The 16,012-nt window shown below is 45.7% G+C and overlaps 1 protein-coding gene across 2 annotated transcripts in view; it reads right to left on the minus strand.

The window, feature by feature from the left end:
* LOC135324434 (ceramide glucosyltransferase-like) overlaps nucleotides 1-16,012 on the minus strand; it is a 48,924-nt gene that overhangs the window by 24,972 nt on the left and 7,940 nt on the right. Inside the window, exon 2 of one of the 2 annotated variants that reach the window (XM_064500737.1) lies at nucleotides 1,371-1,463. The exons of the other annotated variant lie outside the window; for it this stretch is intronic. Coding sequence (XP_064356807.1) covers nucleotides 1,371-1,463 — 93 coding nt within the window. The remainder of the gene's footprint in view (nucleotides 1-1,370; nucleotides 1,464-16,012) is intronic. 2 annotated transcript variants of the gene reach the window in all.

Genomic DNA, 16,012 nt, shown 5'->3' on the forward strand with positions numbered 1-16,012 from the left:
AAAGTTCCAACTATCCTATATTATGTAGAAGCACCTACAAAATTTGCTTCTTGACTGGATAACTGGATAATAGCTAGCCCATAGGAGCAACTGTAAAATAGATTCCCCCCCTCTAATAAAAGGAGAAAGGACAAACATTCTCAAAGGCAAAATCCAGGGTACTGAGTTACCACTGGCCAGTGCACTACATGATGAATTTTTGCTAACCTGCAACAAACCACAGCAATGAAGCCAGAGGTTAACTTTGTTTTTTTTAAGGCTAGGACAACTTTTTTTTTTCCCCTTATCGAAGTTTGTGTTTGGGGGGGGTGGGGGGAGTGCTGTAACAAATACATAAAGTTTGCTACAGCAGATAGACTGCTGGATCTCTCAGCTAAAGTAGTAACATAAGCCTTTTAAAACAGTGATTAAAAAAAGTTTTTATTCACCTATTTCAGCACTTTTTTTTTAAACAAATCCAAATTAATGAAGTAGTTTTTGTTTAGAAAAAACAGACATTTCAATATTACAAACCAATACTAACATAACATCTGGAAAGCACTGCAGACATCAATCCTCAAGTATTTCTAAGGCTATGGCTTCACAGATTAGCTCAGCTATATAATGGTTCATCACATTTGAAAGGACTAATTTTCACTGCTTGTGGTCCTGGATTGTTTTGTTGTTGTTGTTGTTTTGGCTTTTTGCCACACTAGTATTCTTCTATGTTAGTGAGGTGAATCAGATCATGGAGGGGTGTGGTGAGTGCTGGATCTGCTACATAGTAAGAGGTAGGAGTGCTTGGCTGCAAATAGGAGAAAAAAATAGGAGGGGTGAGATGGACCTCCTTATTTTGGCAGCAGAGAAGTAAAAAGATGAGGTCACCATATCTTCATAATCCAAGACACTTATCAAAGGTAAAAATATTTCCCAAAAGTAGGTACCTTAATGCACATAGAACAAGTGAGGTTTGCCAGAAGTATACCACACTGGTCAGTGCAATAGATAGTAGTAGATTGGAAAAGTCCAGAAATAATAGTATAGGACACCCATAATTTCTGCAAATGTTATTAGCATCCTTACTTTATAGCAAAGACTAATATTTTATTTAGAATCCTACTGAATAAACTATTAAAAAATAGTTCTGTACTAGATGCATAGATAACTACCAAATAAGTTACTGCTATGATATTTAAATTTATCTTTATAAACAGTGTATCTGGCCATTTTACAATAATGTAACCAATGGCACTGTATCTTATTGCACTTAATCTCAGAGTCAACAATGATTCAAGACAGTGTTCAGCTTGGTAGCTACAACATAAAGCATGTATTGTGTATGGCAGGGGGAGGGGGGTGGCTGAGGAAAGGTAAAGGGTTTGTGTGAATACCTTTTGTCACAGCACTGGTCTATACTAACAGGAAGTAGAGTAAGATACTCAAGCATGGAAGGAGAAAGGAGACTCTCGATGGCATAATTAAACCTGAAAAAGAAATAGTTGATAACAGCATATTATTTCTCATATTGCTCTATACAGCTTTATGAACACAGTGCATTAAGAGGTCTACTACACTATTTTTCCTTTTTTAGGGACTTCCTAGACTTCAGGCAACTTTGCAAATTGCAAGATAAATTATCAAGCAAAAACTGAAACACCTGTGGCCATGTCTGCTAGCAAATGGCCAGAACAATCCTTTGTAGAGCAGCACCTTGGTCTTGTCTTCCACCTTTCTTCAGGGTGCAGTTTTATAATGTAGGTAAACCAATTTAACCTTAGGCTACTGTCAAGAGAAGCAGTCTCACTCTTCCCTCCTTCCCTTTTTCTGGCATGGATGAACACGGAGATTCTGACTGAGCTCAAGCACAAAAAGGAAGCACACAGAAGGTACTAGCAGGGACAGGCTACTTGAGAGGAATACAAAGATGTTGCCCATGCATGTAGAAAAAGAGTTAGGAAAGCTGAAGTTCAGCTGGAGTTGAAAGAGTACCACTCTTGTGGCACCTTATATAATTTTGAACTGACTTTTCAAAGAAAAGTATATGTTTTTAGGTTATTGGAGAAAGAATATCAGTCTGTGAACCTATAGTGATGTTGGTATTAGCTCAAAGAACTATCCAGACCAAACCTACTAACATTTCCCTGACTAGGATCTTGGCATAATCCTATAATACCTGCACCGACTTTTCAAGTTCCTCTTAACTCATGAGAGTTTCCATATAAAAACAGTTTGTATATAGGAAACTGTAAATTTAGTTCCATGTATGACTTGAGCACAAACTGGTTTGCCCCCCAAACTCCAGTTAAGGTACTTCACTAAGTTAATACTGCTCCTGGTCTGAGTGATGGACATGGGGTTCTAGGCAAACACAGGTACAAATTAGCATTGGTTTGATCATGTTCATGTCTTCCTTTTGAAAATACAAGAATAAAGGGCAGAAGTTTATCCTGTGTATAATTACTTGATCTATTCATAGCCCGCATTCTGAAGCTGCTCTATAACATACCTTGTTATACAGATATATAGATTAGAATTAATGTCTTTTAAAGTATGGCAGAAATGTCACAGACCTGCAGGCAAGAGTGGACCTCATGGATAGCACAGCCCTTACTAAAGCAGGATGTGCTGGTGTGTCCCACCAGTCGGCAGTCACCTTGGGTGTCTACAGCCTGAGGCACTATGCTGCAGAGCTGTGTGGGAATGTGGTGATAAGAAATGAGATGGCACTGTAGAAACCCTCAACTCTGGTGTACTACGAGGGAATATAGTGATAAAAAGTAAAAACAAAATAATTGTAAGGGAACAACGGAGCCTGGTTGGACAAAAAGACAATCCAGCTTGTGATTGGTTTAAACTGCTGCTTTTGGGGGGAACAATGGGGGGGGGAGGACTATAAAAGATTAACGCCATTCTATATGGTGTGCGGACCCTTCTCTGGACAGCTGGACTGACCTCAGGAGCTCCCACCCAGTGAGAAGGGGATACCCACGCCGTGATTCCTCCATGACTGATGGGGCGTTGAGGGATCAAATTTCATAAGACAGCAACTTAGTTGCAAACCTGAAGCATGCGTAGAATACTATTTAGTGCCTGGCTATAGCGAATTAGGCTGAGAAATTAATCTAAGAGTGAGTAATAAATGCTTATTTGCTTGTGGCCATGCTACACCTGGAGTCCTTGCTCTTTTTTACGGTCCCCCTTAAGTTAGTGAACATTCAAAAGAATCCTTGGCACAGTGCCATCCTTGGCGCGATGCCACACAGAAGACCTGCATGGATGAACACGGAGATTCTGACTGAGCTCAAGCAAAAAAAAGAAAGCACACAGAAGGTACTAGCAGGGACAGGCTACTTGAGAGGAATACAAAGATGTTGCCCATGCACGTAGAAAAAGAGTTAGGAAAGCTGAAGTTCAGCTGGAGTTGAAATAGCAAGGAATGCAAGGGGCAACGAGAAGGGCTTCTGTAAATACATTGGCAGCAGAAGGAATCCTAAAGAAAACGTGGGCCTGCTGCTCAGTGGGGCAGGGGAACCTAACAACAAGGGACATAGAAAAGGCTGAGGTACTCAATGCCTTATTTGCTTCAGCTTTCACTGGTAAGGCTTGTCCTCAGGCCTCCCAGGTCCCTGAGCCTACTAGCAGAGTGTGGGGGAGTGAAGCAGTAGCCACAGTAGAGGAAGAACAAATTAGGGAGCACTTAAGCCAATTGGACATACACAAGTCCATGGGAGCAGATGCAATGCATCCGAGGGTGCTAAGGGAGCTGGCCAATGTCATTGAAAAGTCATGGCAATTGGGGGAGGGTCCTGATGACTGGAGAAAGGCAGACTCGCATCATGTTCAAGGAGGATCCAAGGAACTACAGGCCAGTCAGTCTCGCCTCAGTCCCTGGGAAGATTATGGAGCAAATCCTCTTAGAAGCCATTTCTAAACACATGGAAGGCGAGAAGGTGATTGGGAGCAGCCAGCATGGGTTTACCAAGGGCAAATCATGCCTAACCAACCTCATTGTTTTCTATGATGAGGTGATTGGCACTGTAGAAGAGGAAAGGGTGGTGGATGTTGCATGCCTTGACTTTAGCAAGGCCTTTGACGCAGTCAAAGTGTCCTTATCACTAAATTGGTGAGATACGGGCTGGATAAGTGGACGATAAGGTGGGTGGAAAATTGGCTGAACTACCAGGCCCTCAAAGAGTCGTGATCAGCAGTGCAAAGTCCAGCTGATGGCCAGTAACTAGAGGCATCCCTCACAGATCAGTACTGGGACCAATTCTGTTTAATGTCTTCGATAACAGCTTGGATGATGGGACAGAGTGCACTCTCAGCAAGTTTGCAGATGACACCATGTTGCGGGGAAGCTATCAGTACACTGGAGGGCAGGGCTGTTCTTTGGAGGGACCCAGACAGGCTGGAGAAATGGGCTGACCAGAACCTCATGAAGTTCTACAAGAGCAATGGCAGGGAGCAGAGAGGGCTGGCTGCTGGGTGGAGGCCCCAGATGAGGCTGGTCAGGGCCAGTAAGGGTATTAGTGCACTCAGGGCCCTGACAAGCAGATCCCAAGTCCTGCATCTGTGATGGAATAATAACAATATAGGCTAGGGGCTGACTGTCTAGGAAGCAGCTTTGCAGAAAAGGATCTGGGGGTCCTGGTGGACAACATAGTTGAACATGAATCGGCAGTGTGCCCTTTCAGCAAAGGAGGCCCACCGCATCCTGGGCTGTACTAGTAAGAGTGGAGCTAGCAGGTCCAGGGAAGTGATCCTTCCCCTCTATTTGGCAATTGTGAGACTGCATCTGGAGTGCTGTGTCCAGTTTTGGGTTCCCCAGTACAAGAAAGATATTGACCTACTCAAGCGAGTCCAGTGGAGGGCCAACAAGCTGGTCAGGGGGCTAGAGAACATGACGTACAAGGAGAGGCTGGGAAAACTGGGCTTGTTCAACCTGGAGAAGAAAAGGCTAAGTGGAGACCTTATTGCTGTCTACAACTACCTGATTGGAGGATACAGAGAAGGTGAAGCCAGAGTCTTCTCAGAGATGCACAACAATAGGAAAAGAGGCAACAGACACAAGTTGGAACACAGAAAATTCTTTTTAAATATTAGGAGTTTGTTTGTTGGGTTTTTTTAAACACCATGAGGGTGGTCAAGTACTGGAACAGTCCACCCAGAGAGGTTGTGGAATCTCCATCCTTGGAGGCGTTCAAGACTCAACTGGACAAAGCCATGAGCAACCCGATCTAATTAGACCGGCTTTGATCAGGGGGTTGCACTCGACCTCTGAAGGTCCCTTCCAACCCAAAACTATTTCATAGAATAATTTAATTTTTAATAGTAAATTCTGAAGAGTCCATCTCAAAGGCCATGCAGGATGTTGGATATGTATAAGAAACCCTTTATTAAAACATGTTTCTGGAATAACCAAATAAATGCAGATATACTGGCCATGTTTATCATTATACAAACACTCCACTCTTTCTGTCTTTTCTCACAGCTTCTTCATGTATGAAAGCTATCCTTTAGACTAAGGAAAAAAAAAATCAGCGGTCATTAGCTAGGCTCTGAGCTTACAAGACTAGAGTAAGTCATTTGAAGCTGAGTGACACCTTCATAGCTCCTAGTGCTCTGAGAGGACAGTCAGACCTGGTACATTTGCACAGAAAAATTAATATAAACAAGATCAGGAACTCACCTTTTTCCTCCTTCACTGTTCTGAATGTGTACCTTTCTTTACTGTCTTGTCCTGACTCTCCTGTTATTTATATATATAACCCCCTCTCCCCCCAAACTCCATGTCTTCAATCTTGAGGCCCAGTAGAGCTTAGTCTTGCCTATATTTTATCTTCTGTTTCTCCTAATGTCACGGGACGACCGACTATCTTTACAGTCCCGGACCGTGAGGGTTTCTGTGGCGCGAGGGAGGGGAGGAGGGGAGAAGGAGATTTACTGCATGACTCCACAACTTGTCTCAAAGATCTAAATTTACTACACAAGTTACAACAGTACAAAGCAACAATTCTTATCAACGGAAACTTAGTTCAACTAGAATACTTATTTTCCAGTGCTAATTGATCTTACCCACGCGTTGCCTGAGCGGCCAATGTACGCTCAATCCCAGGAAAGTAACTGCGGGAGGGCGTCCCCGTCCCGAGGGGATCCGCAAGTTGGCAGACCCACTGTCACCCACGAAGAGCCAAAGACGGCCTCCGGGGCCAACCTATTTATCCCCTTCAGGGGAAGGTGGAGGTGGAGTCGCGAGGCCAGTTGCAGTTCTCTTTGCGCAGTCGCAGTCCCTAGCTCTTGGCTGCTGCAGGGTTCAACTCTCCTCCGTCGTTGTTATGACGATCACCCCCACAGTCCTGGGGTGGGGGATAGCCGAACACCCCCAAGGGCAGGCTAGCTGCCTTGCGCACTCTTCAGCACTGGAGAAAGGAGTTTGAGTGACTGCAAATGACTGTTTTACTCTTGCAGGGGTGGTCCCAAGGAGAGATCCCATAGCTCGGGTGAGGAGGAGTTAATTCCAGTCCGCAGTGATTAACACTGCCCCAGCAGTGAGAGTAGGTGTTATCTCCCAAGGTCCTGATGAGGAGGAGATAGTCCAGACCACCCTAATTAACACTGTCCCAGCAGTGAGAGGAGGCTTTGTTTCCCAGGGTCCTGGTGCCCAAGCAGGCCTTATCTCAAAGCCTTGACCTCCTCCCTTTCGGAGTGTGAAGCACAGGAGTGCAGACTGCTTGTAACTGGCACCAGATTGGGGGGGGGTGGGGGGGAAGCTGGGAGGATCCCCCCCACACCTGCCTTGCCCATTCTTCTCATCTAGTTGCTCTCTGAATCTCCCCCCCCAACTTTCTCCATCCGTGCTTGTGATCTTGATGCTCCTTCTACTACTCCCATGTTTCAGAGGTGCTCGTTTTCTAAGACCTACCTCCAAACACATTTGTTCTATCTTGCCCTCCTCTTCTTGAGTACTACTGAGCTTTCCCTCTTTTGGTTCTCCTCCAATTTCTACTGAAAAATAACACTATGTGTGGGGTTATTTTTATAAATGGCAAGTGCTAGCATTGCTTTCTAGTTTTCATCTGTCCTTCCTTCACTTTTAAGATTTTCAGGGCAAGGATTTTAATCTCTGTAAGGTGACATTATTTACCATACACGAGCTGCCACAAATTAGTATTTAAGAGCAAAAGAAAATTTTGGGGTGTAAGAATAGTGTAATGGCATAGAATCATAGAGGTTGGAAGGGACCTCTAGAGGTCTCTGCTCCACCCCCGGCTCAAAGCAGGTCCAGTTAGAGCAGGTTGCTCAGGGCCTTGGCCAGTTGAGATTTAAATGTCTCCAAGGATGGAGATCCCACACCTTCTCTGGGCCCATGTTCCAGTGTTCGACCACCTTCATCAGGAAAAAACTCTCATAATATCTAATTGGCATTTCTCACATTGCAACTTGTCTGTTGTATCTTGTCCTATCCCTGTGCACCTCTGACAAGAGTCTGGCTTAATCAGAAGGGAATAATCATTTCCCTCATCCTGCTGGCTCCATTCTTGGCTAATACAGCCCAGGATGCAGTTGGCCACCTTGGCTGCAAGGGCACGCTGCTGACTCACGTTCAACTGGTTGACCCCCAGGTCCTTTTCTGCAAAGCTGCTTTCTAGCCAGTCAGCCTTCAGCCTCTCCTGTTGCGTGGGATTATTCCATCCCAGGTGCAGGACTTTGCTTTTTGCCTTTGCTGAACTTCATGAGGTTCCTGTCAGCCCATTTCTCCAGCCTGGTGAGGTCCCTCTGAATAGCAGATATACCCTTCAGCATAATGAGTGCCACCCACCCTGCCCCACACACATACACAATTTGATATCATCTACAAGCTTGCTGAGGGTGCATTCTGTCCCTTCATGCAGGTCATTAATAAAGACATTAAACGGCATTGAATCCTGAGGGATGCTACAAGTAACTGGCCACCAGTTGGACTTTATAGTGCTGATCACAACCCTTTGAGTCTGGTGATCCAGCCAATATTCCGCCCACCTTATTGTCCAGTTATCCAGTTCATATCTCACCAGTTTGGTGATAAGGATGCTATGGCAGATCATGTTAAAGGTCTTGCTGAAGTCCAGCTAAACAACATCCACTACTTTCCCCTCATCTGCAGAGAGTCATCTCATCACAGAAAGCTATCAAGTTGGCCAGGCACAATTTGCCCTTTGTAAATCCATGTTGGCTATTCCCAATCACCTTCTTGTCTTTCATGAGCCTGGACACGGCTTCCAGGAGGATTTGTTCCGTAATCTTCCTGGGGAGTGGGTTAGGCTGACCAGCCTGCAGTTCCCTGGATCCTCCTCCTTGAAGATGGGTGTGACATTCACCCTTCTCCAGTCCTCAGGAACCTCCACCAATCACCATGACCTTTTCAAGATGATAGAGAGCAGCCTGACAATGATACTGGCCAGCTGCCTCAGCACCCTCGGATGAATTCCATCTGGTCCCATGGACTCATGCATGTCCAATTGGCTTCAGTGCTCCCTAACTTTCTCCCTCTATTGTGGATACTGCTTCACCCCCCCAGACTCTGCTAGTAGGTTCAGGGACCTGGTAGGCCTGAGGGCAGGCCTTACCAGTAAAAACTGAGGCAGAGAAGGCATTGGATTACCCCAGCCTTCCCCATGTCCTTGGTCACTAGAGCCTTGCCCCATTGAGCAGTGGATCCACATTCTCCTTAGCTTTCCTTTTCTTGTCAATGTACTTGTATGGCCCACCTTCACTTCCACCTTCTGCATACTTCCTTTTTGCATTTGAGCATCTTCTGCCATGCTTACTTGACTTCCTGCACATCAGAAAGGACTGTTCTTGTGCTTTGAGGAGGTTGTTCTTGAAGTTCACCCAGCTCCCCTGGGCCACTTGCCCTCCAGGGCAGTCCCCATGGGATCCTGTCAAGTAGATCCATGAACATGCCAAAATCTGCTCTCCTGCATTCCTCTGTCTTTGAACCGTTAGAGAAGGTTTCAACCACCACTTGTATGTTTATGTTCCCTATGCTTCCGCAATTTAGTATTCCTCTGAAGCAATTATACACAGCTTCATATCACAAACTCTCCTTTGACACAACATCTTCACGTACTCACCGTGTAAAAGCAATCCAACAAGTTATATGAATGCAATACTCATAGCAAACACTTCACAATCCTTCCACATAAAGTAAGGAGTCCATCCTCAATGCACAGATGGGGTGGGGGGGAGCAGGGCAAGAAGTTTAAAAATGTTACCCAAGGTCTAACAAAAGTCTAAAGTAGCTTTTCACTTTTTTTCATATTTCTCTAGTGTCCCGGTCTGGGGTCAAACTCATAAGCCCTTTTTTCCTTGCTCTCACCTACTTCAGAGTTCTATGGGAAAACGTTCTTAACACAGACCATGAATTTGAATTAGTCCCTCTTTTCAGATAGAAGATCACAGATAGCAACCTATCGTTAAGGGTAACCAACACCTCACATTGTAAGTTTGTTTTCCACAAACTTTTCAGACGTTTTTTCAAAGAAAAAAAAAAATCAACCTGAGGCAGACAACCAGCATGGAAAATTTCAGCCTGAATTGTTCAAGTTTAACAAAGATTCAACTAAATCAATTAAGCCATTTCCAAAATGAGATCAAGAACAGACACAGTACTCTACATGTGCTAAAAGTCTTCTAGCCATTTTCTTGAGAAGCTCCAGTACAATACCACTTTTCTTTTTTTTTTTTTTTTGTGATCACTTGGAGGGGGGGGGGGGGGAATCCCTCATCTCAGAAACATGCATATTACACCATCTCCATCTAAGACACTAGAGTCACTATATCCTGGAAGCAAAATGGCCTTGGCCAGATAGGACTGAGCAGAATCATGACTGCCCTTCTGTCCTTACTTTTTAGAGCACCCTGATATTTGGTGAGTGGAGGAATCATGTAGGTTTAGAATGATGTCTGACTTAGAAAACAGGTTCAACTCTATCTTGCAGCAGAACACCTGGAAATTTCTGATGAAGTCCACAATGAATGCACTGATTACAAGATATCCCTTGCAATCATATATATAGTCATCAAGACATCTCACTGGACCTCCTACTTATGTCTCAAGGGCTAAAATTACAGCATACTCCACTAAGTCTCTGAGGTATCCCCAAGGAACATCTTTCCTCAGTGTCTGCAAAGGTCTGAGGTCCATTCGTACTTTCCCCAACCACTGCATGGTTTTCAAGCATCTGGGAATGACTGCTCCCATTTGGAATGATGAGATCCACCTCCAGCTAACTGAATGTTTGCATGCAAGCTTCCAAAGTTTGAATGGAGATATGGACTGAAGATGGAAACAGAGGTTACACACCAGTAACCAGAACTTTGAGATGTGTATTCTACATGTATGCATGCTTCCCATATTCCCTCTGCAGTTCATAGAATCACAGAATCATCAAAATGTTGTTTGGAAGGGACCTTTGGATGCCATCTAGTTTAACTCTTTGGAATGCAGTTGAAGGAAAGTGAGGGCACAGGAGCATACTGTGACTTGTGTCCATATGTGTGGGAACAGTATAAAGAGGAAGGGTGAGAGCAACCACTACAGGTTATTGCTAAAGTGAGGAAAAAAAAAAAATCAGTTGGAAGTGCTCAACCAGATTTTGTACATGTGGATGCATATTTCAAAGAACTTAATTTCAATATTCTCTCTATTGCTAGGTATTTATCTTAACTCTAAAAATACCCAAAAAGTGGCATTGCACAATCCAAAAAGTCATTTACAAAATGCACAATAAATTAAAGAGAGCTTTCTTCTACAGTGCATTATTAATCATCAGCTCTACTATACAAGATGTTTCTTACTAAATAGCAGATTCATAGAATTAGTGATATTATGCTTCAGCTTCTACTAATGTTATTCACAGAATCACAGAATGGTTGAGGTTGGAAGGACCTCTGGAGATCATCTAGTCCAACCCCCCTGCTCAAGCAGGGTCACCTAGAGCAGGCTGCCCAGGACCATGTTAAGACGGCTTTTGAATATCTCCAAGGATGGAGACTCCACAACCTCTCTGGGCAACCTGGTCCAGTGCTCTGTCACCCTCACAGTAAAGAAGTTTTTCCTCATGTTCAGATGGAACTGCCTGTGTTCCAGTTTGTGCCCGTTGCCTCTCGTCCTGTCGCTAGGCACCACTGAAAATAGTCTGGCCCCATCCTCTCTACACCCTCCCTTCAGATACTTATACACCTTGATAAGATCCCTCCTCAGTCTTCTCTTCTCCAGGCTGAACAAGCCCAGCTCTCTCATACGAGAGATGCTCCAGGCCCTTAATCAACTTTGTGGCCCTTCTCTGGACTCGCTCCAGTAGCTCCATGTCTCTCTTGTGCTGGGGAGCCCAGAACTGGACACAGCACTCCAGGTGTGGCCTCACCAGGGCTGAGGAGAAGAGAAGGAGCACCTCCCTCGACCTGCTGGCAATGTTCTTCCTAATGCAGCCCAGGATACCATTGGCCTTCTTGGCCACAAGGGCACATTGCTGTCTCATGGTCAACTTGGCATCCACCAGGACTCCCAGGTCCTTCTCCACAGAGCTGTTTCTCGGGCAGCCCCCAGCCTGGACTGGTGCATGGGGTTATTCCTCCCCAGGTGCAGGACCCTGCACTTGCCTTTGTTGAACTTCATGAGATTCCTCTCTGCCCACCTGTCCAGCCTGTCGAGGTCCCTCTGAATGGCAGCACAGCCCTCTGGTGTCTCAGCCACTCCTCCCAGTTTTGTATCATCAGCAAACTTGCTGAGGGTGCACTCTGTCCCTTCACCCAGGTCACTGATGAACAATAAGTTGAACAATACTGGAACCAGTATTGACCCCTGGGGGACACTGCTAGCTACAGGCCTCCAACTAGACTTTGCGCCACTGATCACAACCCTCTGAGCTCTGTCATTCAGGCAACTTTCAATCCACCTCACTGGCCACTCGTCTAGCCTGTACCTCCTCAGCTTGCCTATGAGGATGTTATGAGAGACAGTGTCAAAGGGCTTACTAAAGTCAAGGTAAGCAACAGCCACTGTTCTCCCCTCATCCACCAAGCCAGTCATCTCATTGTAGAAGGCTATCAGGTGGGTTAAACACAATTTCCCCTTCATAAATCCATGCTGACTACTCCCAATCACATTGTCCTTCATGTGTCTGGAAATGGTATCCAGGATGAGCTGCTCCATCACCTTCCCAGGGATTGAAGTGAGGCTGACCATCCTGTAGTTCCCTGGGTCCTCCTTCTTGCAGATAGGAGCGACATTTGCTCTCTTCCAATCCTCAGGAACCTCTCCTGATGGCCATGACCTTTCAAAGGTGTAGTGAGAGCACCTGCGGGAGATCTGGTGAGGAGTCAGTGACTGGCAGAGGACGTGGTAGCAGCCCCAGAGTGTGCTCTCTACCCACTGACCGAATGCCCGTCAGGGCCAGGCATGCATATTCTGCTTTGTCAGCGGTGTCCAGCTGCTTCCTGGCCGGCAGCTACTCAAGCTTAGCACAGCTGAGATAAGGAAATAGCTCTAGCAGATTTAAGGGGCCCTTGGGATACAACGAGGTGAGTCCCGCCTGGGCGCTCGACCCGTGCGTCCAGCAGCCTCCCATCGGCGACCCCTCGGTGCGGTTCCCGGGGCTCCCCGTGCAGCTTGGAGTCTAAGGCCTTCATTAAATCTACCCTGTTTAACCCCTCACAAACTTTGAGTGTCTCCCTCTGCCAGTATCCGACCCTCCCTTTCCCACCTTGTAGTCATAAAAGGTAATCGAGAGTGGCCTTGCAATGACATCAGCCAGGTCTCTCAGTACTCATGCGTGCATCCCATCGGGGCCCATGGACTTGTGTATGTTCAGTTTGTTTAAGTGTTCCCTAACCTGATCCTCTTCCACGCAGGGTAATTCTTCCCTGTCTCAGATGTCCCCTCTGGTCTCAGGAGCCTCGGATTCCTGAAGGCCAGTCTTACCAGTAAAGACCAAGGTGAAGAAGGCGTTCACCACCCCTGCCTTTTCCATGACTTTTGGGACCAGGTCCCCATTCCCATTCAGCGGTGGGCCCACATTTTCCCTAGTCTTCCTTTTGCTGCTTAAGCACTTATAGAAGCCTTTCTTGTTGCCCTTCACATCCCTCACCAGATTCAACTCCAGGTGGGCTTTAGCTTTCCTAACCCCATCCCTGCATGCTTGGACGGTGTCTCGATATTCTTCCTCGTTCATCTGTCTCTGCTTCCACTTGTATGCTTCCTTTTTATGTTTGAGTTTAGTCAGGAGCACCTCGTTCATCCATGCAGGCCTCCTGCTGCCTTTGCTTGATTTCCTGCTTGCTGGGATGGACCATTCTTGAGCTTGGAGGAGGTGATCCTTGAATATCAACCAGCTCTCCTAGACCTTGGGGGGGAGGGGGTCTATGCATCCTCCTCAATTTCACAAACAAGAAGTGGGGATGGTCAATCAATCTGCAAAGCACTTGACCTACTGTCCATGTCTGGCCATGGACCCTGTTGATTTGGACCCTGACCTTTGGACTGACTTCCTGGCTTGATCTTGGACTTGCCTTGTCATCATGGACCTGCTTGTCAGTTACTGAATTGTCTGACCCTAGTTACCCTCACCAGACCTGATCCTGACACTCACTTGTGGATTGACTTCCTGGCTTGGCCTCAGACCTCCCTTATCACTGCAAACTTGCCTGATGATCTGGACTCTTGTCTGAACCCGGCTGCCATCTCCAGGCCTGCCTTGCTCAGGTACTGTGGGACCGGGCCCTGGCTGGTGAGGCCCCTGCCCCGCTGGCTGTGTTATTGCTCCCAGCTCCCCATTCCTTCAGGAGCAGCTGGCCCTCACTGCTCCCTCCCTGACAGCCTTTTGTTGTTCTACCTCTGCATGTCTGTGACTAGATCAGCTACCAAAGCGAGGCTGCAGCGTGCTGATGGCATTGGGTCCCACCTTCAAAGCTTCTCCAGTTTGCTCAGCAGAACTGCTACAGTCCCTAAGGGGAGGGGGGAGGGATTTTTATTACTTAAAACAAAACAAAGAAAACACGCCACCCACATCCACAATTCTTTCTCATGGTAGTCAGGATACCTGGCCAAGCTGCAATGGGAAAAGGCCTGTATGCTGTCACCTCTCTGCTTCATGCAGCAAAGATGATAAGCCACCTATACTGTTTACTGGCTCTATCTACACTTCCTCTAACTCTCTGGGTTGTGTCTTCTTGCAGGTCATTGTGAACTGGAAACTGGCTGACCTGAGTGATTGGCACCTGGTGATTCAGGAGTTTGCTCTTGTGGTTTGTTGAGCTAATAATATAAGAGCATTTCCAGAAGCTGGAGGTACATGGTTTTGACCACAAAGATGCCTGAGACACAGGCACAACCTGTATGTGTTGTTTGTTTTTTGCCACACCTAACAGTATATCTCACCATATTTACCTGCATCCAAACCAAGGAATTCCCCACTGTGGGTGGGGACACTCCAGGAAAAGGAGAAAGCAAGCCAAGAATGCTTAACATAGCTCTCCAATACCTATAAATTTGTAAGACTTCTATCAAACTCTTAATTCTGAAGCTAATGTGGTTAACTATTGAATACATAAAGGGTTTAAAAAGCTAATACCAGACCAACCACAAGGGATCAGATGAGATGGGCCTTGCTTTCCTCCAGTGTGCAGAAGTCTAGAGAGATTTTTTCAACTATGTGCCAATTGGAATGTGTTCTTTGTATATTTCTTTTTTTCTTTTTTCCTGAAACAGCTGAATGATAAACTTATCTTAGCACTTGCTTTTAATGTGCAAAGTGGCTGGGTAACATGATATGACTTATGAGCTGTTTCATAACTTTTCCCATCAACTCCATAATTTGAGGGTTAATGGAATAGAAGTCTGATTAGCAGAAAATGAAAGCTTTTTTTATATTTGAGTGAAGGTGGGAAGAAGAGGGCATAAGCTCTGTCCTTTTTCTTACCCTATTGATATTGCCTGTGTAATTGCTCATTTACTTCACTAGGGCTTGATTTCTGCATCCTCCTTCTGAAGCTCCATCTGAGTCAAAACCCCTGATGCTGCAGGAACAGTTGCCTCAATAGCTGTCAGGAATTGTGCCCTGTGGCATATCACCACCATTGATGAGGATATGTATAATGGTCTGAGCAATGTTGCTGGACCCTTCTTAGCACCAACTGCTGTAGCTTTTCACTGTGCTCTAGGCCTGGCTCTTATACTGGCCTCTCCCTAGCACTGGCTAAAAGGGTGCTTGACCCACCCTAATCAAGGGCCACCTGGATCAAAGGCCCCAACTCCCTCCGATCAGGGGCAACCAAGAGAGCTTCTTTTAGAAGCACTAGTGTGAAAGTAAGGGGAGGATCTGGATTCTTATCTGTTCTGTTTTTGAACTTCTGGGATTGGTAATACCATAGATTCCTTTTTTTTCTTAATTTTTCTTTTGTAACTGAATCATTGGGGGAATAGAATTTTCCTTCTCACAAGCAAAAAGTGAATTTCTTGACTGTGTTGAAATGCCATACAAAGCCATGCTTATGACATGTGATTGTCTTATCTTGTATATGTTGGCACAAAATGTAACGTTATGATCCTTGACTCCACTTGTAAGGATAACAGCTAGAAATATAACTTCTTTTCAAAGCAGTTGGGCCTTATGCAATGTGTGTACACATGTATGAGAATTGGGGGGGGGGGTGGGGAATTGGTCCAGCTATTGCTGATGGAAATGTGAAGAAGAAGCTGGGAGCTCAGTTGATGTAGAAGCTAGCTGTGGAGTCTTTGGATCAGGCCTTTGGGAAGGTTAGTTCATGGAACCCAGTTCCTGTTACCAAGCCAGGGAGCACTGTGCACAGCAGAGCAGGGAGCCTTCCCTGCTAAGCTGTAGAATGATAGTGGATGCAGGGCTTCCCTGTGCCTCATTCCTGGCGGGTTTCTATAAACAGAGCTCACATTCTGTGCATCTCTGTTCTGCTCTCTTTTCTTTGTATGCAGCAGTAGTTTCATTTTTTTTTGTGATCACTTGGGGGGGGGGGGAAT

This window comes from Dromaius novaehollandiae, chromosome W (assembly GCF_036370855.1).
Source record: "Dromaius novaehollandiae isolate bDroNov1 chromosome W, bDroNov1.hap1, whole genome shotgun sequence".
Classification (NCBI taxonomy): Eukaryota; Metazoa; Chordata; class Aves; order Casuariiformes; family Dromaiidae; genus Dromaius; species Dromaius novaehollandiae.